Genomic DNA, 27,816 nt, shown 5'->3' on the forward strand with positions numbered 1-27,816 from the left:
TCACAGGTCATACCCCCACAAACTTAGATCAAGTGCTAACCACAACGGAGTCCTATGTATAACTGTTTTTTGACAACTACTTTCTGTTCTCTAATCGTATCATTCGTATGTCCACAAAAATCGTGTTGTAAATTAATAGCAAAGCAAACCATGCGCGAAATAGGGCATCCCCTACAGGGAAATACCCTCTTAGTCTTTTCGACAATATTTTTTTTTTCATTTTTAACAACATTAATTTTATTTTTTAAATTGTTTGTTAACAAAGATTCGGAAATACAGCATTCACATAAAAATTGTTACAATGAACGTTTTTATATATGATTGAATTGCTCTGCCACCCAACAGCGATGTTAATGTTTACATTGAACGCTAAGATACAGAACCATCTTACAGCAAATATACAGAACTACGGTTACCAAAAAGGGTTTGAACTTTACAATATGGCACAGATGCCGCAGTCGCCCACAATGTTAAGATATATAAATACATCGGTCCTATTACAATAAAACACAGCTGGTATGCCGTGGTGAAATTACAACAACAAATTTCAAAGATTTAAATTAACATTAACGGACGGTTTTGAAGAGCTGTTACTCAATCTGCTGTTATTTTGTCCCAAAGCACTTTGACTTGATGTTAGTGAACCCGCAGCAGACCAATCTCCGTTTGGTGAGGTCCGCAAACTGGATGTCTGGTTCATCGTCATGGACCTGCTTCGCTCAGAACGTTTTATGGATTGATAACGTTGGCGGACAAGTCCTACAAATGACGGTGCGAAACGTTAAACGAGTATTTATACCTTTCAACAACGAGTTTAAACCTATGAAGCAAAACAGAATAAAAATAATATATTTTGTTTTAAATGAGAGCATATACAACTGCCAGATATTTTTGCATAAAAACGAACATTATATTGGGTATATACCGTTAAAGAAATCCATTGTCCAAGACGCAATATTAAAAATATATGCGACAAGCAATCGACAAAAGCAGGAACTGAGCATTCGACTACAAGCGCTAACACAGTTTCCGTAACAATTGTTACAAATCCAACTTGCGGGTTTAGTATTTTTATCAAACTTGTTAATTTCGGCGTGATGCTACATTACCGTAAAAAGTTTTGTTTTCGACTTCAAGTCAGTTACTTACCACTTTGTACTCCATTATTTCGTTTCGATACTTTTGCCATCTGTAATGCACCAAATATTAATTACCGAGTTAATAGAGATATTACATATGCTTTATTTTATCACCTCTCCTAGGACTTGATCCCGAAACTCTTCGATGCTGAGATATTTATTGTATTTCGATTCAAGGTCGTACACGTGCTTATCCAGATTCTTTTGAAAGTTAAGCAGATGTGAACCATACGTATGCTCAATCTTGTCTGTTTAACATAGTAAAATCACATGTATTTGAATGTATGAACTTAATTGCTATAGGCCAAGTTTAGGCTTAGCTGAATTGACTGTGTATCTGTACAACTTACAAGGTAAAGGCGGAAGTGGTACTTTAGATGGTGATATTGGCGCTGGACGGACCTTTCTCTCTGGAATAAAGTAGCGGTTGATTAATTCTTGTTAATTTATCTTTTTTTATTACCTATTAAAATAGAAGCAACTGAGTACTCTGGATATTTATAACAGCTGTTATATCATCATACTTTTACGCACCCTTTTTCGTCACTTGATTGATTAACAGTCTTTTATTAGCCACTTTAAATAGTAGCCGCCTTATTTTTAACAAGTATTTTTTTAAAGGTTGCACCAATACCCTTTCTTCAAAAAACATCCGATTGTGCATACGAAGGCACCAACTGTAACCTACATTGATGATTGACAAACTGTTAGTATTACTTACCAACGGGGTTTCCGAGTTGTATGCCAGACCATTTGGTGAATCTCTGCATCATAAAATCGACGATCTCATACTGGTTGCTTTGTGAGTTGATAGCTTCCAATGTCATCCCGTACGACTCGTTAATGATTGCAATCAAGATGTTAAGAATAATGAAGGCAGACGTGAAGCAAAAGATGAAGTAGAAGATGGGTCCAAATACTCGGTAATGATTGCGCAAATTTTCATACAAAGGTCGGCCTGAAATTTTATAAGTACATAAAAATACTTAAACGTAGGGTGGGGGAGATGGGACACCTTTTTTAATTTTATCGTCCCGTTTTACAGTAAGAAGGAACGTTCAATAAATTGTAAAACCGTATCCTCACGACTCCTATAGACCGTTGTTAATTGTTTAAAACACGATCAGGATATTTGAATATTATGTGCTAAAGGTGTCCCGTCTACACTCCCACCATACGGCGCCGTATAGCAAACAAGTAGAGTGCATTCCTTTAACCACAATATACAATGATGGGTAATGTGCGTCTCTGGGAGGACATTTAAAATAATGGTTTACCAGATTGGCATCCATGTATTTTAACCACAACAAACTCACCCATCATTGTACCGAACATTGTCTCCACTGATTGAATCACGTTTTTAAAGCCTTCCAGGAAGGGACAGAAAACGAGGTAACTGTGCAAAGTTATGATTATGTGTTAAGTGGTAACTAAGATGAGTATGAAGAAGTAACAACACGCAAACATAACAACGTTTTATATTAAAACACTTCGTTATGGAGTTTACGAAAATTCCCGTGGTGTAATACTGCAATAAATGTAGGATAACCTGTTGCTAACAGTGATCAAATAATTATAATGTTAATATTAGTTAAGAAACTGTTTTTACCCGATGTGTATAAATGCGATGAAGAAAACAAGCGCCATGACGAAGAAACCTGGCCACTGTCGGGCGCTGTTCTTGAGAACCGAAGTCAGCATTCCAATCTTCCGATTAAAGCGAAGCAGTTTTAGAAATCGAATGATTCCAAAGAAAGCAGAGAGTGCGAGGGTCGTCGCCACCATCATGTCGATCGTTGATACTTGTTGAAAGTTGACAAACTTTCCTGCAGACATAGAAAATGTGTAAAAACTAGAAATGTTGAATTTAAAAATGAAAAACTTTACTGACGCAACAGAAAGATTGATAAATATTTACTTTGAGTAATCTAATTTCATAGCAATTTATTTTTAGGTGCTTACGAAGATTTTTTTTACTGTGAAAATGTACTCACTTTTGTTCTCGTGAAAGATCCGGAGTGTGGAGGCGGAGACGACGAGCTGGAAGATGTAGAGTCCAGTGACTGTCCACTCCATCACGATGATCGAGAAATCGAAATAATTCCAAGGATCGTTGAAGAGGAGACGACGTTGTCGGAAGATCCGGATGACGAAGTTAATTGTGGTCGTTAGAAGATGCAGGAAGAAAATCACCTGGGGAGGAATCCTTCTTTACAACATGCATTTGTTGCTACATAATTTTAATGCAGCATTTCCGACTTAAGCTGTTTCAAAATGTGCAAAATAGCTGTTTTACTAAGTATATACCTGTATTCATAATACCATCAAATGAGTACTATGAAAACAACCGTTTTTTAGAATGGCGTAAATGTCAAAAAGGATTCAACGAATGTAATGTACCTCAGTTTACAATTAGGCCTACACCAATTTACCTGAGCGAGTACCATTAGTACACCGTATGCCCCCAGGTATTGGTAGAGTCGGAACGTCATAATAGACTCCATTGTGACAGCTGAACCCACCGGAGGAAATTCTACCACCATAAGAACGCTTGTAAACAAGTTTACGTTCGGGTTGTAAACGGTAAACTCGCAGAATACAGCTCTCGTCTGTTCGTCCACCCACGCGTCTTTATACAAGGCATCCATCACCAACTTTCCTGTCTAGAAAAGTACACAGGAAAATGTTAATGGTTGTTCTTTAAAACCGAATAATACACACCTCTTGGCTTGCGAAATCAGCACCTTTTGCACGCACTAAATGTAGAATTGCAACAATATCAAAGTAAGTTGTAACATAAATTGGTATTACTGATACGAGTATAGGAGCTCGTACCAAGGCTTAATTGTTTAAACTCAACTTAAATGTTCATTCAAGAAGGGAATATTCAGTATTGGACTTTCGGTCGAGCGATTCATACCCAAAATCTAAGTAAGCACTAATATGTAAAGGCAACATAGGTTAATATATAGGTACCTCTAAATTGACTCCTAATTCTGCAGAGTAACCACCGCCTGGGTACACAGCAAGCGACCCAACAAACGGTACCCCTCTCATTTCCATCCAGGTTTGATGACGCCAAGCCCCTTCGCTCGGGTCTTCGTCAACTTCATCATCAGGGGGTATTGTGATGTTCGGTAGAGGCCGCCACCCAGGAGCGAAACTTCGAGTCTCCTCATCGAAGAATTGGAAGTGACCTCTGCACCGCCGTTGCCCAGCAGCGACCATTGGACACTGATCTGTAATAAAAAAGTACATCAAAGTTTACATCCGTCTCTACGCACACTCTTGTTTTTATTAGAAGTTTAACTTGAAAATAATTAAACAACGGTTCGTCTTTTTTTCAATTTAATGTAACTATTTTTTTAACTGTAAGGGTGTTTTAACAACTGTTAATTTGTCGCTATATATTGTCTTTTCGTTTAAAATATTTCTAAATCTTTGCGACCGCAATCAAAGAGACAAACAAAGCTATTATTATATTATTATGTGAAATATAATAAACCTATGGCTTTACGACTACATTCGGCCCTAGCCAAGGCGTAGCCATCCACGGTGGTATTTTTGCGACTGATAAAACTTACGTTCGTTCACTCTGATTTGTCGCAATCTCGCCGGTCCGACCCGGTATGATTGCTCATCTGTAAGAAAGCTACGATCTCGCCACGATTTCTTATCACCGTTGTACCAATGGTTGGGGTAAAGGTTGGGTAGCAGTGTCTGGTTTACGAAGCGGTAAAAATACTCTACCGAAGAAACCTGTAAGCAAATTTTTATTAGAACACAAGGTAGTTACAAAAGTGCCTTTTTATATTAAAAAAAAACGAGACTAAAGTTTTATGTAAATTAATATAGTAGGGCGGGGGAAGACGGCACACATTTAGCACATAATATCCTGATCCTGTTTTAAACAATTAACGACGGCCTGTGAAAGTCGTGAGGACACGGTTTATAATTCTTTAAATGATCTTTGTTTACAATCGAATTGGATGAGAAAATGGAATAAAAGGGTGTCCCATCTTTGCAACCCCGCTACATTTTCAAAACATTCAAGCAAACTTACTGTGTTTAAACCAAACGTAGAACTTGAAAATGTTTTTTTAATATGATTGTTGATGCTGTGTCCTTTTGAATCCCGGTTTCCATGACAAAGGAAGAGAAGGATCATGATATAGAAGAAATATGCAATGACCTATAAAACAGATTTAATTTGTATTGACTTTCCGGTTACCACTAAAAAACAAACAATAGATCTACTTATTCTGCGTAATCATTGAATAGGCATTGATAACATTATCGACCATACTAACCTCCCAAATAATTTGAGACATGGCCTTCTCTTTTTCTCGAAGTTTTCTTGCTTTTCGCAACTTCTTCTTACTTGGAGGTTTCGGAGGAGCAACTGCTTCCTTTTCCTGCATCTCCGATTCTATGTGCAGAAAAGCAAAATAAGTATATATATCTACGGTTGAAGAAATGTTATTCTATTCTACATGAATAAGGTCCTAGAGCGTGACACGACACGGGGCCTGAGATTAAGACCAGAATTGACCCATTACCAGAACACCCAAGTTGCTACCGCATGGACCTAACCAGATGTTGAATAATACCACTTTCCCGATGGTAGGATACAATGACTTTAATGGTAATGGATGGGAGATCCTCATATGTCAGCTCGGTCAAGGATAGATGCTCACGGCGAGCGATAACTAGCCTACTATTACAGTCATTGTCCACTTCTTACCGATATCATTGGCACATAAGTTGATAAAGTTTCTCTCAGCCTCTCTCACTTCCCTAGCTTCTACCGAATCTAGTGCTTGCTGGTCTGGCTTTTTCACGATGGTAGCCACGAACATGGAAAGCAGAACAACCTGTACGATACACACAAACGTTAATAAAAGACAACTAAATGCTTCAAAGTGAAATGGAATTGTTTTAAATCAAACAGTGTCATTACTCGTTCGATGCGCTTCGCAATGGATGTAACTAAAACATATTACTCCGTAAATATTAGCATGGACAGCTAAGAACTTATAATTATAGATGATATAGTGGGGTGGGGGAAGATGGGACAACTTTAGCACAAAATATATAAATATCCTGATCGTGTTTTAAACAATTAACAACGGTCTATGAAAGTCGCGAGGACAAGGTTTTATAATTCTTTGAATGTTCTTTGTTCACTACCAAAATGTACGAGAAAATAGAATGAAAAGATGTCCCATCTTCCCCCATCCTACTATACTATTATTATTTGTAATTATAGTTTACACCAGTTTAAAGTAGTTGGATGATAATATTATTATGCGTTATTAGTTTACACAGTTAGGTTATACATTAGGAGGGCTATGGTAATCACCTTAATCGGTTGAACAATGAAGACAGATTGCCAAAATGAAAGCATCATGTTACTAAGCCATCGGTTCGCCTTGTCTTTGCCCCATTCGAAACTGTGTATAATAAATATAACTTAGTTAACCTGTAAACTCGTAACGTGGGTGGGCTCTTTGCGTCATTTAATTACCTGTACATAATAGAGAAAAACCCTGACAAGATCACAGCCACGGATGTCAATGTCCACGCAATGTAGACACACCAATGGGGCCATTGTGAAGGAGGTACTGGTGCATCTTGTGCACCTATGTTCGGTTTGGCGTTGATTGTACCATCCTCGTTTATCTTGTATACCGCCTCGCATCCGACTAAATCTGACGGTTCGGGCAAAGAAGCCGCATTGCTGTGTGCCTTCACTGAAACATAAGTTATTGAGCATACCAATGCTCTGAATATGTACCAACAGTCGCATATATTCACTTTAAGCCTGTACCACGGGGTATACACACAGATAAATTGCATGCAAAGCGGCAAAAGTGTGGCCACAAGCATGTGGAAAGCACAAGTCACACCCTTTCTAAATTTTCGTCGGTTCAAGCTGATGAACACGGTCTTAAACAAAATAAGAAACAATCACCCATAAAGTAACATACATGGTAACTCGTAGGTTGGCATGAGGTGTATGAACACATGTGTCATAACGACTGTTGTTTTCAAGCCACGCGAGAATAAAGTAAGTTACGTTCATTCATACAAAGTAAAATACCTTTTTTGTTAAACTTGTTAACTTGTTGTCTTAGAGCTTCTTTCTCTTCCTTATCGATACGAGATTGTTCTTTTGTTTTTGATTTTTTAAACAGCAGCATCACAATGGTAGTGACCGGTACAACCATCAACGTACTGCAGAAACTTGTCCATATTTGAAGCGGGGATATGCTGGAACATACGTTTTAACACGAATTAGCGGCGACGTTATTTTCTTTCCGGCACCTAGCAACACTTAGAACATCTTATCATAAACAGCAACTTTCTACCTCGGACTTACTTTAATTTATGCCTTATAGGAGTCAATTTTAATGGTCTTGTATGTGTCAATTTTAATGGTCTTATTATAAGTCCTATATTAAACAGTTAAAAAATATATATGCGTAAGTCCCATATTAAATTGTTTAATTACTATGTGCCATGGCAGTTTTCTTAACACTCACGTAAACGGCCCAACTTTTAAGCCAGTCGTTCCCGTTTTAGCAGAACTAGAACCTCGCTCAAAGAACATGGCGTTCGCTATCATTGTCATGAAAAGCAGTGCTGCACAACATGATAATCTCTGCGTTCGTGTGAAGTTAGACTTGGTTGGTCGGTAAAAAAGCTGGAAACACAATGAAATTAAAATTCTGTACTAATACGAAACTTACCTGTATCATACAAACCTATAAGCTGAGGTTTACTAATAATTTGCTAACAGTTCACTATCGGTTAAAAGTAGTAGCATAAAACAGATATTTAGCTAATGCTATACTATTGTGGATGTCCTGCTACCATTGTGAGCCTATGTGTCTTTGGTCACAATACTTAACGGCAATTGCCCCAACGCAATGGTCACTAAGGGGTTGTCAAAATTATCAGTCACACATAAAAAAGAAAAACAATCACCCACAAAGTAACATACTTATGGTTACTCGTAACACAAGGTGTATGAATCAGAAAACTCGTTTTTAACGACTGTTGTTTTCCGGCCACACGCGAGGATAAAGTCAGTCACATTCATTTCATTCATTCTAACCATACCGATATCCACAAATGATCTTCGGTAAACTTTTGAGTTGTTGTGGACACGAAAAGTCGATGAAAGGTAGACATGTTCTCGGGGGTGGCGACCGGTAGGACTCTGTCTACTTTACCATCGTCGTGATCAACAGCCAGCCATTGGTCGGAGATAAAAAAGAATCTGTGCGAAGAAAAAATTAACAGTTTTACCTACATTATATTAACTTGCACTTTTCATATATAGTACGTAATATCCAAACATCCTGATTCCTGATCGTTTAAAACAGTTAACAACGGCCTATGTGAGTCGTGAGTATAGTTTTATAATTCATTGAAATTTCTTTGTTTACATCCAAACGCGTCGAGAAAATAGAATAAAAAGATGTTCCATCTTTCCCCGCAATACTTTATTGAATATACCATTCAAGATCAGTAATAATATCTAACAGGCGCAATAACGGCTAACATCTGTTATGCAGAAACCTATGTTCCGTTTTCATAACTGGCTTTTGTATTAGTGATATTCACATAGAGATTGTCAGTTAAAATAAATCAGTTGATTTGCAAACATATTTTACCACCAGCAGTGTTCACCTTTTCCCAGTCCGTACGTCCTGTACAACAACTTGATCCAAATACCAACTTCTCATATCACCTTTGCCATTGTTGTCATGCCATATATGTAAATGCGTAAGTGGGCCCAAACATTTGGGTTCACGAAGAAGAAAATGTACAACACTGCTCCGCGTGTATGGATTCTGTAATGGAATTTAACTAAAAACTCGAAAGAAACAACAAAAAATCGATAGCAAACTTAACATTATATGTATTATGCGGCAATGTTTTAAAACTTTACTATTTTAGTACGTAGCTTTCCTACTTGTGTTTCGTGCGTTGCTAGCCTTCTAACTTTACTCTTTCCATTTTCCCCGAATATGATGCACGACACTTGGGATTGGGTTGCAGCATTGCGGCTGTGTCCAGTGAAGACTGTTACTTGGTAAAGGTAGCGATCTTCCTTACGGTTGTCGACCGTCGATTTCAAACTCCACTGTAAAGTAATTCTCACGCAAATAAAAGAGTTACGTATGTTGTAAATCGTAAGTGGACACGAGGTGTATAGAAATGAGAACAATGTGTGTAACACTATTGTTGCTCTGGCATGCAGAAAAAAAATATTGATCTATTCACATTCAAACAAGTTAAATCCATTTTAGCATGAAATCTCAAGTGGCCTGTAAAAACTGTGGATAATGGTACCAACCTTTTGTGCGTCGCGCCTGTCCATTCTGGTCGTCCATATCAGCATAAGTATATATATACACACCAGTGCTATTACTGTGGAGAATACAGCAGGGTTATCTGCTATGTTAACTTTTGCCCACACCGTAGCAAAGTTGATGGTGTTCGGTGGAACGAAGAACTCTGCGCTAAAAATGGACGTCGGACTCAACTTCGTGCAAACACATTCCGTAACTTCTGGGGTGCTGCGTTCGTCAACCTACGTGGTAAAAGTAATAATTATTCTCTCAAGTACCCTTTCTATAATTCTTTACCACAAATCCCCGAGGTGTGTTAAACCGAACATCTGCGTTGTAACGCGCGAGGGTAAATAAGTTACATTTATTCATTTAAAATATTAGGAATAACATAGGTAGAGAATAATTTGGATAATCTAATTGAACATACTAAGCATCCATCACCAGTCCATGCTTTTGACTTCTCATCAAACCTTCTACACCCAGGAGTAGCAATTAGGATGTGATAAGTTGTGGAGTTGATAAACTCAACTGATCTTCGCCGTCTTACTCTACTATGATCGGTTGACGAAATATTCACTAAAACAATGATTTGTGTTCAACGAAAGTATAGTTTATTCCAAAGCAAAGACGATTAATTTTCTTAGAGCTTTTCATATAATTAAAGTATATTGTTTTAGTTGATATTTTATCTAAGTGATGCCCCTCCCAAATTATGTGCCCGTCCTTTTTCCTTTATCTGTCTGGCATTTGTCGGTCATTCATCCTTAACAGTGGTTGTGATATGAGAATGCGTCAATAAACCCTATTAGACTTAATACAGTTTATCCCAAAAGCTATTCTTACAATGATCTCGGACACCAATGTAGAAGACCCCGACTCCTCCGACGTCCTCCTCCTTGATGAAGATCTTGAACAAATCCTCGTCACCATCGACTTGCCAGATTTTTTTAGGAAGTCGAAACTTGTGGTCGAAGATTTTGTCAGTAGGCTTTGATCCGTGGCGAATATAGACATCAAATTTCGCCCTTGATAAAAAAATCAATATTTTAGAGTTAAGTTTGATAACACATAACAAATTAACATAAGAAGCTGTTAACTGTATATACTACAAAATATTTATAAAGTACAATCAAGTATTTACAAAGCATATTTATGCATCATGGAGTCTCTGTATGACAGTGTAAATACGAAAATGTTCACAATATACTATATACCAAGTCTTTGGTAAAACTGTGCGACGTAGTATGTGTACATGTGTAGTGGTTAATGAGTCAAAACATAGATTATCCAACCTGAATTATCAAAAACGGTTGTTTCGTGTCGAAGGTATGACTGGCTCGTTCATTATGTCCTATGCATCACGCACTATGACTTTATAATACACCTGTTACCCCATGGCCCAAAGTCACTTACCTTCTGTCGTGTGGTTCAAGCAGTATAAGAATGGCGTTGTTCTTCGATATGACTTCAAACTTACTAATAGAGAGACCTGTATCGTTAATGGAACGAACCACAGTGACCATGTCTCTTGCTGGATCGAATTTGCTTGGTATGGAGACCCCGACGCCACCGTTACTGTTTCCTGTAAGCAGCTTTTATATAAATTTCTATTGCAACAGTGTTAAACTTCGATATATATTTTGTAAAATTTGTTATTTAGTAGGTTGAGGTACAATGAACAGTAACATACCATACTTTCTAACCTTTTTTTAAAATAATAAACATAGCAGCTTTAGAGTTGTAAGAATAAGGTTATATAATTCTAGAAATATTCTTTGTTTACTACCAAATGGGACGTTAAAAGAAAATGCAATCACGGCGATTCTTAACCCAGCATGCTAAACCAATATTTAACCTAATTTTTTCGTACCATCACCAGACATATTTGCTCCACTGTTCTCAGTCATTCCTCCTATTTTTAGCATTGTAACAGGAGAATTAATGAACGCAGCGTCATCCCCAAATCCAAAGGGGTTATCCTTAAACGCAGTCACCTGTCAAAAAAGTTTTTTTTTTATGAAATAAAATTTAAATCCGTGGAATTCTGTAGCCTATGTGTGCAATTACCATCATTTTTATTTAAATTTCTATTTAACTTAGATTTAGTTTATTTAGAGGAAAACCAAAAACACATCGTAATATTAATTACAAAAACTAATCATTAAATACGCTTTAGATACAATTTATACGAATTGTTATATAGTGTCCTGGGGTAAGATGGGACACATTTAACGTATAAAATTCAAAAATCCATATCGTGTTTTAAACAACTACCAACGTCCGGCAGGATACAGTTTTATAATTTTTTGAAAGTTCTTTGTTAACTACTAAATGGGACGTGAAAATAGAATAGAAAGGTGTCCCATCTTCCTCCATCGTACTTTATATAGGATAAAGATATACCTGCATATCCACTGGTTCAGTTATATTTGATGCGTTTCTACCAAGCAATGCTGTAGCATCAGGTAATTTCAATGACGTTCCACTGTCTGTTGAAAGTGTTTTATCCTTTAGAGAAGCAGGTGAAGTTTTCTCCAGCTGCAAGGCACATATATACACCATGAGTAAAGTAGAAATATTAAAGCATAAAGAAACAAGCAGAAAACGTCAATGTAGTATGAATGTTAGATAGCACAAATGGCTTAAATGCTACACATGTTTTACACCTTCTTGATATTTTTCCAGGATACCACTATTTATTAAGCTTTCAACTAACTTTCATTTCGAGTCTATCGCTGCTGACGTCAACAGGTTGTTCCCCTTCCATCTGCTTTCCCAGCAACGCGTTAGCTGTGCTTGATATCGCCTCTAGTGCATCTCCCACCACATCTTGTGACTACGAAAATATCATTAAATAAAAGCAAAAACAGGTACTGAGCCGATCGGAATCATTTCTCAAAGTTTCTGTTTAAATAGGTTTGTTAGAAATATATATTTTAGGCGACACTCACTCCTAGAGCACTCCTGCGGACTCTTCTCTTCTCTTGTTTCAATCTCCTTCTGTTGTAATATTCATGCTCTTCAGGTGAAAGATCCTCCTGATCAAGAGTGGAGTAATCAACATCCGAACTCTGCATCATTTGACTCTGAAGCTCGCTCATGTCGGTCTCGGAAGCCTGGATGACAACAATATGAGCGCTTAAACAAAATTTAAAGCTAACATATATCAATACCAGTTTATTATTTAACATACTATGCATAGGCCTACCACGGGCTATACACTTGCGCGAACAAACGCTGCCCCGAACACCTCAACAAGAATCGTAAACATCGTTACCTTGGCAACACTTCCCAGCGAACCAACGATATTTGACGCGACTGACGTCACATCCTCTTTGGTCGATTCCTCTGAAAACGAAGAGAGGCTCCCCGCCATATGCCGCACGGTGTTGCTCGCACGTTGCTGTATTGCATTTATTACGATTTATTCTTGTTTTATTAAATCTATGATAATTATTATACGTGTTCATTCATTACAGCTGTGCTCTCTTGTTTTTCTCTGCATGGCGTTATAAACGGCTATCCTACTTCGCACCATATGTACTATAGACAATAGATGCACAATCACAGAGCATCTTGCAGGGTATCAAGAATAATGATTATAAGAGGATTGGTCGGAAGAAATCACCTGAGCTGCTGGTTCAATTTCGTCAGTTCTCTCTGTGATTGACGTCATAGCACTCGTCATTTGTTGCAGATTGTCAAGTGACGTAATACCACTCGAGGCAGTAGAGAGAGCGTTGACTATGTCAGACCGAAGCTGGAAAGTATAACGCAAAAAAGGAAAGAAATAAAACAACTTTTCTTGCAGACGATTGTTCATTTTTTCTTACATGTCTTTTTTCCTCTCTAGATATCCCACCAACCGTACCGTTTCTGGTTCTGTTCTCATAGGCGACCGTCGTCATGTAAACAGTGGTTGGAGCAACAGTCGTAACCCATGCAACAGTCGTCTGGTTGCCGAAGATTGATTCGCTTACGTCATCATCCATATTAATGAGAGATGCTATTTGTTGGGGAAAAAGGTTTTGTACAGGTTTTACGTGGGTTTATTACTTGAACAGCTTTAGTCTGTTTTATATAATGAAACATAAATGAATAAGAAATAAAAGAATAAAACCCATTATAACTAGGGTGTTCTGTTTCGCACACCTCGTGCCAGCTTATATACGGGTTACCACGTATGTAACTTTGTGGGTGTGTTTTTCTGAATGACTGACATTTTAGATGACCCATTAGTGAGCACAGTTGAGTGTCTTGTCCAAAGCCACATACGCCCACTACTAACCACTGTGCTAAGGCGCCGAATATGATAATTCGCATTACTGGCATTAAGAGGAAAGGTAGTCCGGCGCCGTGGCTCAGTGGTTTAGGCGCCTGCTTCGAGAACCCAAGTGACCCCGGTTCGATGCTCGACGGCGGTACTAACACTGATCGGCGTATGTGTCCTTGGGCAAGACACTTAACGGACATTGCTCCAACCCAGCGGTCACTTATGGGTTGTCCAAATTACAGTCATATACAGGAAAAAAAAAACAATTACCCACAAAGTTGCATATATGTGGTGACTCGCTGCCCAGACGAGGATAAACCTTCTGTGGAAGTGCGTCCGGTTGTGACGTTGTGAGTACGAGTGTAGTTCTCGAATGATGTTCGCGAATCGTGTGAGAACGAGTTCGCAGAAATAGTCCGCAGATGGAGTCCTATATATACGGGTCAAGAATCGGGACAGAAAACGGAAATTGGTCGGAACGGAGAACGAGTTCGCAGAAATAGTCCGCAGATGGAGTCCTACGGGTCAAGAATCGGGACAGAAAACGGTACTTGGTCGGAACACTGGAGTCGGAACATGATAACAAGAACTTCACTACCGCGAGCACGTCACTTCCGGTCGTACAAGGGTGTTGGGGTAATGGGCCAAGTCTGGCCTAAATCCCAGGTCCTCACAGACCTCACCCACACAGAATAGAATAGAATAGAAAGAGGAAAGGTACAACTGTTGCTGTATTCTTGATGATTTATACTGCGTTTAAAGGTGAGAAAAAATAGACTTCTGTGACGTTTCAGGTTTCAATTTATATTAAAAAGTCTATTACTTAACGTATATTAAACTCACATATAGACTGCACAAGCTGGGCTGCAGCTTTGCTGTTACCGGTGTCGGATAAAATAGCAAGCTTGCTTCCGTTACCGCTCGTGATGCCAGATAAGGTAGACCCCATGTTCGTTGAACTTGGAGCAGCGATCTATGGGTGTAGATGGTGTTAAAACAAGGGGAATTTTTCACCACCCAGCTTGGTATTAGAGAAAGTTCAGTTTGGATTTTAGTACTTATGTTTATATTATTATAAACGAGCCGTAGCAAAATTAGTTTAAAGAGGGAAATTAGATTGAATATCGACTAAAAAGGTCCATAGGATAAAAAAGTTGGAAACTACTGAACTAGTGGAAAGTGTGTACACTGAGTGACAAGTTTGTTTTGAAAATAGACCGGAAAACATTAATATAGCAGGGTGGGGGAAGATGGGACATCTTTCATTTTGTTTTCTTATCCGATTTGGTAGTAAACAAAGTACATTCAACAAATTAGAAAACCATATCATCAGGACTTTCATAGACCCTTGTTAATTATTCAAAACACGATCAGGATATTTGGATATTATGTGCTAAAGGTGTTCCATCTTACTCCACAGTACAATATGAAGGACAATTTTTCGCTGACTTGTACGATTAATCTAAAACACAGCTCTTGCCTGCAAGTATATAATGTTGGAAAGCGCACATTCGCCGTATGAGTCGCACACCTGAGCAATTACAGAAACGGAAAAATTGTTTCCTGGATCACCCAAAGCCATTGAAATACCTACATTGGAAAATATTTAGTTCAAAGCATACGGGCGATTTAAACGCGTATATTACCGGGCGTTGTTTGGACGTTTCCAAAATACAGTAGAAGGCCTTTGGTTTGATTGCCCTGTGGCACAGTGGTGAACTTGTATGTGAGGCTTGTTTTAGGAGCTTTACCGCCCTCTTCAGGGTAATTCAGGAGCTCTCCTTCGTCTTTCCACTCGCTACACGTGAATACCACCTTCGGCGCAAAATGTGAGTTAAGGGACGATTCGGTTCTTATTTTTTACATTAATTTTTATGGCTGATTGTGGTTTTAATAGAGAAAACAGTAATTTCAGAATTTTTCGTGAAATAGGGCAGCAACAGTCGGGGACTTAATTTTAAAATTTCTACAACGTCAACACAAATATTGTTTCGTACAAAAATAGCGGGAAATTGACCGCTATTGGTGATGACACTTTATTCTGACGAGCCTTATAAACCATGCAAACTCATTTTACAAAACATATAGAACATCAGAGGCCGACGACAATATGCGTAATATTATAAGAATTGTTACTTAAAAGGGTAAAACTTCAAGCACTGCGAGTGTACGACAAATAAAGCTGAACACTTATAGTAAATCCCACCTCGTCTACGACCGCTCCACCCCTGTAGAACAACCTCTGATAGTGAATTACACTGGACTCGTATATAAGCTCTGCATCATGGGAGTCCTTGTTACGATCAAATAAAACGCAAGCCGCTGCCTCGGGATTATAGGAAAAGGATAGACACATGAATTCCCTGCAAAAAATCGGAAAGTTTAGGATTGTAAAGTACAACGTATTAATTTAAGTTGCTGTAATTGGTTTAACAACAACGAATTTGTTTCTATATGTAAAAGTATACAAGCTGAACTCCAGGAAATGTATAGGAATTGCGTGTATGACGTCATAGTTAACAAAAAAGGATAAAGCAAATTTGTAACATATTATTTGCATTTGGTTTAAATTTCTTAAGATACAAAAATGGAGGATTTTAATGTTCGTCTAACTGAAGCAGCGAACAGAAATTTTCAAGATCAGCTTCCGGATGTTTGCAGAAGGTTTCATGAGATGCTCACAAAAGAAGATTTTTCTCCAGACGCACTCGCCAAAGTTCGCAGCTTTATTAAGGAGAGTTGTAAAAGAATCGTGGAAGAAGTGAGAGAGAAAAGAGAACGGAAACGAGAGAATAACGAGAAAAAGGCATCCGAGAGCGACGAAGAGCAATATTACACACCTATGAACTCTGATGGGGAGGACTCCAGTGAGCCACCGAAAAAGAAGCAAAAAAAGACAAAATTTATGACGCCACGGAAAGTTAGAAGCAAAACTAAATGCGATGATGAAGATAGTGATAGCGATGATGACGTAACAACGGAACTCGAGTCAAACCCTCACATAAATCGGATGATTGACGTTTTGAAACCGGAATTAAGATCAGTGGTTGAATGTTGCAACACTGTGCGAGCATGGGTGCAGTTACAGGTAATTGGGGGCAAATATATTGTCTATTATTATATCGGTGGTCTATCACTATAGTACAAGTGTACCCGTCTCTTAACTAGAGGATATCGGTTCGAGACTCAACGCTGCCACCGTTGTAGGCGTGTCTACATTAACCTGAACTACGGTATAATAACAGCTGTAGATGTCCCGACACACACCGATAAATAAGTGACCTTCACATTGAATTACAAATGACAGTCACGTTGCAACCAAAGAGTCACATGTCACATCAATAGGATTTTTTAAATTTATGTGTTTGTCTTCTTCGCATCATAATGTAAATGCCCAAGTTTAAAAGATTTCGATTTTACTATCATGTGGTAAAACAAATATAGTAGGGTGGGGAAGATGAAACACCTTTTTATTCTATTTTCTCGTCCCATGTTGTTGTTAACAAATAATATTCGAAGATTTATAAAATCATACCTTCCATAGTGTGCTTAAGCTTTCCCATCCCCCCACCACACTACTTTATTTGTTTTACCATATATTATTACAGGTTCCTGAAATGCAAGACGGAAATAACTTCGGTGTCGAAGTACAAGGTGAAGTGCTTGAGGAGGTCCGTCGTGTGGAATCAGGAAGCCAGGCTTTTATGGAAGCACTGTCACTGTACTACCTCGCTCGCGCCGAAGTCGCCGGTAAATTCGCCAAGCATACCGGAATACAAGACTACGTGTACGCCCTACAGGAACTCGACGTCAAAGAATTTCACAGCCTACGATTGATTGTTCGTGAAGTAAGGAATTCTTGCGTCACAATGCTCGACATGTTAAATAAAAACATGGACAAAATCTTAACGCCAAGGTCGAATAGTGGAAATATGCTGGTGTGCTAATAAAGTGAACCATTTCAAAACTTTGTCTTGTCGCAAAAAATTCTTAGTTTTTATTCATGCTCCAAGATGTGTAGTATAGTAGGGTGGTGGAAGATGGCACAACTTTTAAAACTATTTTCTCGTACCATATGTTAGTAAACAAAGAACTTTCAAAGATTTATAAAACCATATCCTTACGACTTCCATAGACTGTTGTTAATTGTTTAAAACACGATCAGAATATTAGGATATTATGTGCGTATATATATCTATATGGATATGGATATGGATATTATGTTATTATGTGCTAAAGGTGTGCCGTCTGCCCCGCCCTACTATAATTCTTCTTTTTTCAACCCTATAGCTTAAAAACCCGTTTCGTCTCATTCCTATGAACTGTAAACTCCTTTAATGCCGGTATTGGAAATTCGGTCCAAATTTGAATACGACTACAAAAATATGTGCAACAGATTAATAGGTTCGGAACACTGCTAACAGCCATTATTTCCAAGTATAAAAGGTAAACATACCTCGTAAGACAACAATATTCACTGCATTTGTCAGTAGTCGCATTTGAAAGTATCTTCTTGTGTAAAACACCGAATAAGTTTTGGTTCGGCATGGCGATGAAGGAGTGGCAATTACCTTTAAAGAAAATAAGGTTGTGCATTACTGTAGTTTATTGGAATGGTAATCAAAAACGATTGTTCAAATAATCTAATTATCCATAGGTTGTAAACCACTGATTTAAACAAATAGTAGAAAAGAGAGCATAGCTCTAATGAAAGAGCACGAAGTGCACAATGTAAATGGGAAAGTTATTACGTATTATACAGCAAAAAGATCATATTGAAAGTCTGTTTTTGCATTGAAGATGTATTGGACTGTATTAGTTGATTTTGTTCTGGGCATAAGTTGTCAAATAATGTCGTAATTTCCTGTAAGGAAACGCCTTATTGCCTCTTTATTCACGTAAATAGGCGAATTGAGCTTTCCAGTATCATTATTTTTCTTGTGCGTGTTTTATGCCATGTATATGTGATTATGACCTATACGCCTTCGCGCCATTTAAAAAATTCAACAAACCAATATCATTAGATTGGACACACCTTATACAAAAAAAAAACAATCCTAGTTGGCATGCTTTAAAATATTCATTTGTACCAACCTATTGATTCAGCAGTCTGACAGATTCCATCCCTTGGAGGCAAGTTGGTGAGAAAAACAAAGTCGGAGTAACTGAAGACTCTTCCATCCAAGCCATCCATTGAAATATTCATTCGAAGAATAAAGCGCTTGCCACCGTTGAGTGTGTGCTTGTTCAGAACAACTATGGGTGTATCGGAACCAGTCGTGGTCGAGTTTTCCCAGTCAAACTAAAATGTTAACACTTAGATAGCTGGTGTACCGGTGTCCCTCTACTTTTTGGGAAGTGTTCATTTTAAAACTGGTTAACAGGTTAAAGATCATAGCGACGTGGATGTGCTGGTTTAATTAAGTCACTATTGTAAGAACAACCAGTGAAATACTTACTACTTTATTGGGTATTTTATGTGGGAGCACAAGACGTCGACGCTTAATGTGTATTACGAGTATTTTGTTACACAGCACCAGGCACATATGGTAGGGCATTAATATGCAGTTGCCCAGTGTTTAGTTATAACGTGAGCGCAATACACCAGACATACATGGTGTACTCACATCCATACACACCATGCGCTGTAAAATGTGTGGTTTCTTATAAGCACACTGATACATATACTTGTTAACATCAAGACATTTTGTATTTATTGCAAGACTAAGATAAGTTTTCTCTAATTTGTAGACCACATAACTTACCACCTCCACGAGCGACACTCGTTCTTCTGTTTCAGTCATCGGTGCAACAGTGGCTGTCATATAAAGTTAGAATGACAAGATTAAGTTACCGTTTAGTATAAAAGGCGTAGGTTTTGTATAGAATACTTTTTAAATTGATATTTATTATCTTACTGTTGTTTTACATGTATATAACAACCATTGTTTTGAATATACCTTGGGTGATAGGCGGAGGTAAAGTAGGTTCTTCACCAGTGGATGATAACCCTCCGCCCACTTGACCATGAGGTACAACTTCAAATAGTCGCCATTTGTACGTGGGGTTCCGCTGCAGCTTGCAGTTGCCGCATACAGCGCGTAATGCAAGCGCTTGGGTCGGATTCATCTTGAACTTACAGTTGTCCACGCAACTGCAAACGATTTATGAGTGAATAAATAAACATTTATCACATTAGTTGCATTGACGAATTTAGTAAAACCAAAGCAATAACCAAAAAAAGAAAACGGATCCCCTGCTCGGTTTTATCGGACGAGTCAGGCTATTAAGGTAGATGTATCCGTGATAAGAACTGTTGTTAAAACGCACAATATTTTTTGGTTATAATCAGACCCTACTTGATGTGGAAATCAGGAGGATCTCCCTCTTTGACTGTGATCTGTTGCTTGAACTCGTTGGAACGGGATCCCTTTCTCACAACGACTCGAAACTCATATTGCTTGTAAAGGTGCAAAAGGCTTGTGTTAAAGCTGAACACGCCAAGTTGTGTGAATGTTACTTGGTTCATGTCTTCTATGCAGCTACCAGCACTTAACGGGAGAAATCTGGAAGTGGCAAAGAATAATTGTTTGAATTGTGAGCCTTGCTTAAAAAAACAACAACAAAGTTATATACATTCTAATTGGCACACGTAATTTGGCTAAAATAGTCGTTGCCCTGCCATGCGAGAACAAATACCTTTTTCTGAGCCAGGCTGCATCTTAAGATAACCATATACTATTGGATGGCAGGTGCATGTATTGTTACATTATTTTATCTGTGATCTGCAAAATGATTACAAAGCCCCCGTGATTCCTACTTACCGATCATCAGTGTAGTTTTTGCAGAACCATGTGAATTCAAGTCGGTTTCGCTCTTCTCCAAGAACATCTGGATCATACGATTCACTCAGGCTGTCCCACGTAACGATTCGTTTTGCACCGACTGTGCGCATACCACCGCCTCTGTGATTAGAAGATACGGATATTTACCATGCATGATTGATACATACATATCTTGCCCAATGTTGCATTTTATAAACAAAAATATGTAAAAATACTCACTAAGCTACATAATAACTTATGAAGTTACCTTCTATACACAATTAAAAATAGTTTCAGTAAGAAAGAGGTGATGCTTGGATTTAGAACTAGTAGCATGATTTTTTGTGACCACTATATGAAGTTGTACCTAATAAAGTGACCAAAATATAAAAGTTTGGTACATACAAATAAAGAGTCTATGTTTCACTACATACGTTACCACACCCAAACACCACATTATGTCTATAGTTCTAATTTTTCAATTTTCGCTAACCTGATTTTTGCAACAAGTGGGGATGGTCCAACAAGAAGATAGATTGAGTCATCATCTTGCAAGTCATGTTCTTCATCTAGTAATTCGATTTTCACGGAAATCTTATACAATCCAGTTGCGAATGTCAGCGATGGGACGAGTATCTCTGAACCGACAGCCCTCAGTGGGAATTGATTGATCTGAGTTTTGTGGTCCGCTGATAGGAAGGAAACACAGTTCGTAAAATAAACATTTTTGTTTGTTCAGTAGACTCTTTATTATTAAAAACACGAGTATTAGAGCAATAACTATACATAAAAAGATAAAAAAAGCAATTACAGTTAAAATTTTAAATTGCATGCAGTGATTATAAGAATAAAAAAAAAATAATTTAAAAAGGAAAAATGTATAAACAAATTACGTAAGTAAATAAACATCACAAAAATGCATACCTGCATAACTGATTGCGTTCCATTCAAATCGAACACCAGGAAAGTTATTGCAGATAATTAGAGGAGTGGCAGACAACAGAAGTTTGCTGGATTTGAATATTTTCTTTGGTTCAATTTTGATCTAAAAATACAAGAATAAAAGAGTCAATAAAATCAAGAAAAAAATGACTAAGGGTGTTATAGAAATTAGATGCTTATTTATTTTTACCACTGAGTATGTCTAACTGATTGGAGAAAGTGTGTATTGATGATAAACAAGTGTTATACAGTTCCATCAACAGAAACAGCCCATTGGAAACATAACATAATTTTAAGTGTATCGCACCAAGCCTATATTAATAAATTGTTCAACTATATAGAGTTACAAACTATATACAAAGTATATTTCTTCATTTGTAAAAAACCATTTCATTCAACAAACATGTTTTAAAACATAATTTTTTTAAAGAATGTTAAATAATATGAACCTTTCCCTCATCTTCTATATTAATGGATGGATATATGCATCCCCTCTCATTGATTGCTATGTCAAGTTTGCTAACTTCATATGAGTTTCCGTCAGTAACGTTTGCCACAACTTCAAACACTGTTTCCATGTCGTAATCGTGCCTGATGATAAATATCTTATGAGTTCATTATTGTATACATACACAATTTGTTACTGTTTAAGAATTTCCAATCTATTGCAATTGTAGGATAGACAAAAACACAAGGAACACTTTACTACAAAAATGATTATTTTTATATGGTGAAAAAACACAAACTATTGTATTGTAACTTACTTTATTCTTGCATGACCGGAAAACGACACTCGTTGTAACATGGGTTTAACACCTTGTGTCAGCTTACAAGTTACCATGTATGTTACTTTGTGGGTAATTATTATTTTGAATTTTTTCATTTTTTTTATGTATGGCTGATAATTTTGACAACTCATTAGTAACCACTGGGTTGGAGCAATTACCTTAGTTTTTAGCTATTAGCTATAATGATTTGATAGTGTCATAAAAATTAAAGGTAATTTTTTTGTGTTTATTCTAAAAGTGCTTGCTAAGGTGTTACATACACCCTTTCAGAAGAGTTGGTATGTCAGTTTGTATGAAATCGCTGAATTTTTTTTCAGTATTGAGATACGTTGACATAATAAACTCACGCAATAGTTATCTGGTTCATATTGTTGTTTGGATCTGCATTTATGATGGTACAGTTTTCATCAGCACTGTTATCACACAGGTATGAACAGTTGGTGTTAAGTATAGAGTGGTAAGCATACAAGTTGTCACCAAAATCCCAAACCACGCAACCTGTCTTTCCCAAGTAGACAAACTGAAACAAATTGAATGTTATGATAGATTTTACATACCTTTCTTAAAATTCATTGTTAGAAGCTCACGGTGTAAAAAATGAGACATTATGTTTGTTTATATACATATATAAGTTTTAAACCATGTCAAAAAATTATTAAAAAGAATAAATATACTGTAAAAAAAATGTAAATTACTAAAAATGTTTTTCCAATGAAACTGAAACATTTAATTTAGATTATAAAAAGTTAATAGTTGTCCTGACTGTAACTACACTATAAATGTTATTTCTGCAAGCCTGTACTCACAGTAAGAGTGATTTCTACAGTCTCGTTCATAACAGCCACGTTGTTATGCGACAAGGAACGAATCTGGAATCCTGACACCTCCCGCCAAAACTTGCGTTCATAATGGTCATATGTCTACAAATTGTAAATTAGATATCAGGCATTTGGTTTTTCTACATGAATGAATGTTTTGTTTGGCAGGTAAAAGACAGTCGTCATATCCCGGGTGTTTTGTTTCAGACACCTCATGCCCACTTAAAGGTTACCATGTATGTTACTTCTCTAATTCTCTAGTGTCTTGCCCAAGGGCTCATATGCCCACAACAGTAGCAGAGATGAGCCTTGAACTCTAAAAAATCTGAGTTGGACCAGCTGACCACTGTGCCATGCCGTGGATAATGTAACAAGCTGACACACATATTGGATTTCTATATAATTTAAAAATAAAAAAATACAATACTTACAGCACTTATAGCAAGAGGAGGGGCCGTGTTTCTGTCTTCTGCGTAGATAAGACAAGCAGATGTCTTCCTGTGCAGTGAGGTAGAACGACAATTAAATTCCCTCTCCTGGCAACACTGTTCAAGGCAGTGTTGCACAGATGAGTTTGTGAAAGTTCTTCTTGGAAGACTCCGAGATAAATGAGTGTTCGGGAAGTGATGATAGTCTTCAGAACATGGGGCTGAAAAATACTTTTTTATTGAAATGAAATGAAGTAGTGTATTTGGCTTGAGCATTATGAAGGTGCAAATATTATTTCAATTAATTAATCTATAAAACATAATAAAATAACCTAAAAAATGAACAATTTTTTAAATATCAGATTTAGTGAAACTTTGAAAAACGTTGCTGCATGATTATCTGAAAAATGTTGCTGCATGCTTACTTACATTTCGTGACAAACAGGAACAAGGCTCCATCACTGTTGCTGTCTCTGTTAAAAGCTTCCACAGAAGCTTGGTAGTGGGTCAAAGGTCGAAGGTTCGTTACTTTAAAGTACGTTCTACCATCCACTCTTATTGATGACTGGAATACAACACAAGTAAACAGCCATAAGCAAAATTATTGAAGGTTTCCCTGAAGAACCATTTAAAAAAGAAATAGGCATTGTAAAGTTAAAGCGAATTACAAATATATAAATTGCATTGTTTACTTTATTAAAAACACATACACATATGGAATTTTTCATCCATGAAAACTTTCTATAGACTTATAAACATTAAACCAACCACTAAAGTTGAATAAGTTGTGTTTGTAGATAAACTTGAATCATTTGTTTCTTCTCCAGATATATCAGAGTCAATATTTGCTGGAGGGATATATGAAGTAGGTACAGGGTGCTGTGTGGTTTCATCTTGCTCGTATATCTATGTAAAGTAATTTGTAAAATGAATATGTTTTAATCAGAAAGTACTACAGCATAAAAAAAATACATAATTCTGAGTAGTTGATAAACCTTTTATTCCTGTATATTTTAGATATACATATTTACAGAATTTATTTGTCCCTTTGATTACAGTAACAGCTGTCATATTTAATTAAAACGTCGAAAAGATAGAAAATTACAGCAAAACGATAGTCCAAATAACATTCTAAGGATAAAGTAAAATTTATACTATTTAAAAATAAAAGTAACTTTAAGGATTAAATAAAAATAAGAGTATTTAGAAATTGCAGAACAAAATAAAAATAACAGTGTTGGTTAAACAGTGTGGATGTTAAACCATATAATACATTCACCTTCAGCATGTAATATTCAGCTTGTTGTACAGACGTCCATTCGATCTCTGCTTCAGTGTCCATGAAAAATCCCTCAGTTATGTTTACATTGCTCGGCCGTGGCAGTTCTTATACCAAATTTATATCAGTTGTTATAATACACACAAATGTTTTTTACACAAAATACGAGGGAAAGATGTTATTACAAAACTAAAAGTGAAACAAGATAATCATTTATTATATCTTGAATGAATGAATGAATGTAACTTACTTTATCCTCGCGTGGCCGGAAAACGACAGTCGTTATCACACGGGTTTAACACCTCGTGCCAGCTTACGAGTTAACATGTATGTTACTTTGTGGGTGATTATTTTTTTGGGAATTTTTTTATTTTTTTTATGTATGGCTGATAATTTGGACAACCCATTAGTGACCACTGGGTTGGAGCAATTGTCGTTAAGTGTCTTGCCCAAGGACACATACGCCCACAATGGTAGCAGCGACGAGCCTTGAACCCATTACCTAATGGTTACAGGCAGGCGCGCTAACCACTACGCCACGGCGCCGGACATCTTAATGATCAGTTGTTTTAAACTTCCCAAATGCATACATTTTAAATCAATTTATTTATTTTTTATGTTGACATATAGATGTCTTTAAACAAATACATTGTATATAAACAGGTAATGTAGCACTATCACACCAAATTTAATATATAAATGGTATGTTCGCTGTAATATTCAAGGACCAAATAAACATACTCCATTGCCATCTTCAGTTTTAAAGAAAAATATTAACTCACTTGTAAACTTGTTAAGTGACACTGTGAAACTTTGTGTATCCTCGTTGACAGCCATCATGTCAATCGAGTAATAAGAAGCTGGGTGAAGCCCCCTTATTAATACTGATGTTGTAGTCACATTTACTTCTTCCCGGTTTATTCGAAGAAAAACACTGTGGAAATGTTTTCTTTTTAAAAGCAGTTTTACATATACATAACATAAATTTCAAATGTGATAAAAGAGATCATAATATTTTAAAAACAGTTAAGAATCATGAAAACCCAATATGCCTTTTAATACAATAAAAGTAAGTTGTTTAAAAAAAGATTTCCACAAAACTTGTCATACAGGGAATTGGCAATGAGAATCTTCTAATTTTTTGAACAAATAAATATATAATTAAAAAAAGCTTTGCATAAAATGAATAAGTTCATTTTATAGTGACTACACATATTATTTAATGGTGAATACTAAATTTAGCAAAATATTTTTAGCATAATCAAAAATGACTACACATATTATTTAATGGTAAATAGGCTACTAAATTTAAAAAAAGAATTTGGCATATTTAAAAATGACTACAAATCTAATTTAATGGTGAATACTAAATTCAAAAATGAAATTAGCATAGTTAATTTTTATGCACCTATAATGATCCCCCTCTCTATGTTCCACACCATATCTAACCATATACAGTGTTGCTAATGGAACATGAGACCAGGTCACCACCATAGAGGAGTCGGTGACATCATCATCTGAGATGAAGAAATTTCCTGGTGTTTCCAGTTCTAGAAAGTTCAGTGTTACCAGATTATTTTGCAGTAAGAACAGGCAAAGCTCCAAGGTTTATTACTTGCAGAAAATTGAACTGATTTTACAAATCAATAAAATATGAAACAGTTATGATCTAAACACACATGTTAAACAGAAGGACGATTTATAAATTAAAACTTAAATACACGTGTTTTTTAAATACAATATACACATGTTTTTTGAACGAGGTAAACTTACTTGTAAAAGTATTCACAGTTACTGAGTCACTGTATGTGTTCTGTCTCGTGTTTTTTGCTGTTACAGTCACCCAGTATTGCTTCCCACTCTCCAAACCATCAATAACACAGAATGTGCTAAACAATTAAAATAGTAATTACTCCAAACATACAGAAATTGTACAACCTGTTTTAATATATTGTATCTTGTTACAAGTTCACTCACTTTCTAGTAAGGAGACTACGTAGTCTGATTTGAGTGGAGTTACCGACCATTACAGAGTAGAGATCTGCCTTTGGTACGCTACCCCAGCTTACATTGAATAAAGATGATGTAACAGAACCATTCACTACTTTGACAGGGCTTGGTGTAAGCAATTCTGTGAGAACATTAATAATTTTTTTAGAGCAAAAAAACATAAATTATAAAAAATATAATTTTATTGTATGATTGAAAAAAAAACTTAACTTGTATTATAAATTTATTGTTTTATACCAAAAGAACCAATTTGAGTTTTGTACGATGCATAAAAAATTATGGAAAGATAATATCTTTATGAAATTAAGCAGCCCAATACCAGTGTGAAGATACATTTGGCCAAGAAAGCAATAATATTTCCCTTCCTGTCACAAAAGGTTTATTTACTTGTATATTTTGAAAGTGATCTTTCCACACCACCAGTTCTATCATTTTGTGCAGTGACAGTTACTTGATATCTTGTTCCATCACGCAAGTTACGTAACGTAATCTCGGTTGCTCCATTAGAGACAACCGTTTGTGCTCGACCATGAACAGGAGGTGGGCTAGTAAGAATGAATATTTATTATTTTTTGATACAAAGCCCAATCTTCAATCCAGCAATTCAACACAAATATAAACTTTATTGAAACTTTATTTGTCCTTTCTGTTCTTTAGGTGACAGTGTCAGTCATTATAACACAAATACCATTTTTCATAAACTTTGTGCATGTTTATAAATTCATGTATGTAATTTCGAGTGTAGTTGTTTTAGTTTTTATTGAGAAAAAACTAAAAGAAGAGACATATAAATGTAACATATACCTTATGATGATGACGTAACTGTTTGCATATGCCACTCTATTCCACTTTAAATGAAATCGATCATGCATAACACTGCTGTTCACCACACGAAGGTTCTCAGTCGCAGATAATTCTGTGTTTTGTAAATGATATGATAACAGAATTC

General features: G+C 36.6%; 2 protein-coding genes across 2 annotated transcripts in view; one reads left to right on the plus strand and one right to left on the minus strand.

Moving 5' to 3' along the window:
* Positions 1–194: 194 nt before the first annotated feature.
* The window catches only part of LOC149740533 (uncharacterized), a 38,531-nt gene continuing 10,909 nt past the window's right edge, over positions 195–27,816 (minus strand). The window contains exons 26-82 of the mRNA XM_089872127.1: positions 27,672–27,783; positions 27,255–27,412; positions 26,835–26,988; positions 26,631–26,746; positions 26,266–26,407; positions 25,640–25,791; positions 24,858–24,964; positions 24,347–24,484; positions 24,008–24,143; positions 23,582–23,799; positions 23,139–23,252; positions 22,680–22,852; positions 21,994–22,135; positions 21,527–21,647; positions 21,096–21,291; positions 20,603–20,743; positions 20,138–20,344; positions 19,739–19,932; positions 19,544–19,596; positions 18,873–19,080; positions 18,235–18,349; positions 15,985–16,141; positions 15,425–15,593; positions 15,259–15,368; positions 14,622–14,751; positions 13,339–13,511; positions 13,134–13,265; positions 12,783–12,908; positions 12,457–12,621; positions 12,222–12,341; positions 11,909–12,043; positions 11,376–11,499; positions 10,919–11,087; positions 10,349–10,530; positions 9,933–10,081; positions 9,508–9,744; positions 9,124–9,294; positions 8,838–9,001; positions 8,265–8,424; positions 7,685–7,845; positions 7,243–7,412; positions 6,667–6,892; positions 6,502–6,592; positions 5,884–6,013; positions 5,450–5,568; positions 5,203–5,331; positions 4,724–4,898; positions 4,116–4,378; positions 3,572–3,802; positions 3,134–3,332; positions 2,749–2,965; positions 2,456–2,535; positions 1,861–2,097; positions 1,490–1,549; positions 1,254–1,387; positions 1,150–1,189; positions 195–759 (exon numbers count right to left, since the gene is read on the minus strand). Coding sequence (XP_089728253.1) covers positions 548–759; positions 1,150–1,189; positions 1,254–1,387; positions 1,490–1,549; positions 1,861–2,097; positions 2,456–2,535; positions 2,749–2,965; positions 3,134–3,332; positions 3,572–3,802; positions 4,116–4,378; positions 4,724–4,898; positions 5,203–5,331; positions 5,450–5,568; positions 5,884–6,013; positions 6,502–6,592; positions 6,667–6,892; positions 7,243–7,412; positions 7,685–7,845; positions 8,265–8,424; positions 8,838–9,001; positions 9,124–9,294; positions 9,508–9,744; positions 9,933–10,081; positions 10,349–10,530; positions 10,919–11,087; positions 11,376–11,499; positions 11,909–12,043; positions 12,222–12,341; positions 12,457–12,621; positions 12,783–12,908; positions 13,134–13,265; positions 13,339–13,511; positions 14,622–14,751; positions 15,259–15,368; positions 15,425–15,593; positions 15,985–16,141; positions 18,235–18,349; positions 18,873–19,080; positions 19,544–19,596; positions 19,739–19,932; positions 20,138–20,344; positions 20,603–20,743; positions 21,096–21,291; positions 21,527–21,647; positions 21,994–22,135; positions 22,680–22,852; positions 23,139–23,252; positions 23,582–23,799; positions 24,008–24,143; positions 24,347–24,484; positions 24,858–24,964; positions 25,640–25,791; positions 26,266–26,407; positions 26,631–26,746; positions 26,835–26,988; positions 27,255–27,412; positions 27,672–27,783 — 8,744 coding nt within the window. The 3' untranslated portion in view covers positions 195–547. The remainder of the gene's footprint in view (positions 760–1,149; positions 1,190–1,253; positions 1,388–1,489; positions 1,550–1,860; positions 2,098–2,455; positions 2,536–2,748; positions 2,966–3,133; positions 3,333–3,571; positions 3,803–4,115; positions 4,379–4,723; positions 4,899–5,202; positions 5,332–5,449; positions 5,569–5,883; positions 6,014–6,501; positions 6,593–6,666; positions 6,893–7,242; positions 7,413–7,684; positions 7,846–8,264; positions 8,425–8,837; positions 9,002–9,123; positions 9,295–9,507; positions 9,745–9,932; positions 10,082–10,348; positions 10,531–10,918; positions 11,088–11,375; positions 11,500–11,908; positions 12,044–12,221; positions 12,342–12,456; positions 12,622–12,782; positions 12,909–13,133; positions 13,266–13,338; positions 13,512–14,621; positions 14,752–15,258; positions 15,369–15,424; positions 15,594–15,984; positions 16,142–18,234; positions 18,350–18,872; positions 19,081–19,543; positions 19,597–19,738; positions 19,933–20,137; positions 20,345–20,602; positions 20,744–21,095; positions 21,292–21,526; positions 21,648–21,993; positions 22,136–22,679; positions 22,853–23,138; positions 23,253–23,581; positions 23,800–24,007; positions 24,144–24,346; positions 24,485–24,857; positions 24,965–25,639; positions 25,792–26,265; positions 26,408–26,630; positions 26,747–26,834; positions 26,989–27,254; positions 27,413–27,671; positions 27,784–27,816) is intronic.
* LOC149740534 (proteasome activator complex subunit 3-like) lies at positions 16,102–18,198 on the plus strand. Its single transcript, XM_089872014.1, has 2 exons — positions 16,102–16,866; positions 17,387–18,198. The coding sequence occupies exons 1-2, from the start codon at positions 16,366–16,368 to the stop codon at positions 17,723–17,725; spliced, it is 840 nt and encodes a 279-aa protein (XP_089728140.1). The 5' UTR covers positions 16,102–16,365; the 3' UTR covers positions 17,726–18,198.

This window comes from Ciona robusta, chromosome 2, assembly GCF_009617815.1.
Source record: "Ciona robusta chromosome 2, ASM961781v2".
Lineage (NCBI taxonomy): Eukaryota > Metazoa > Chordata > Ascidiacea > Phlebobranchia > Cionidae > Ciona > Ciona robusta.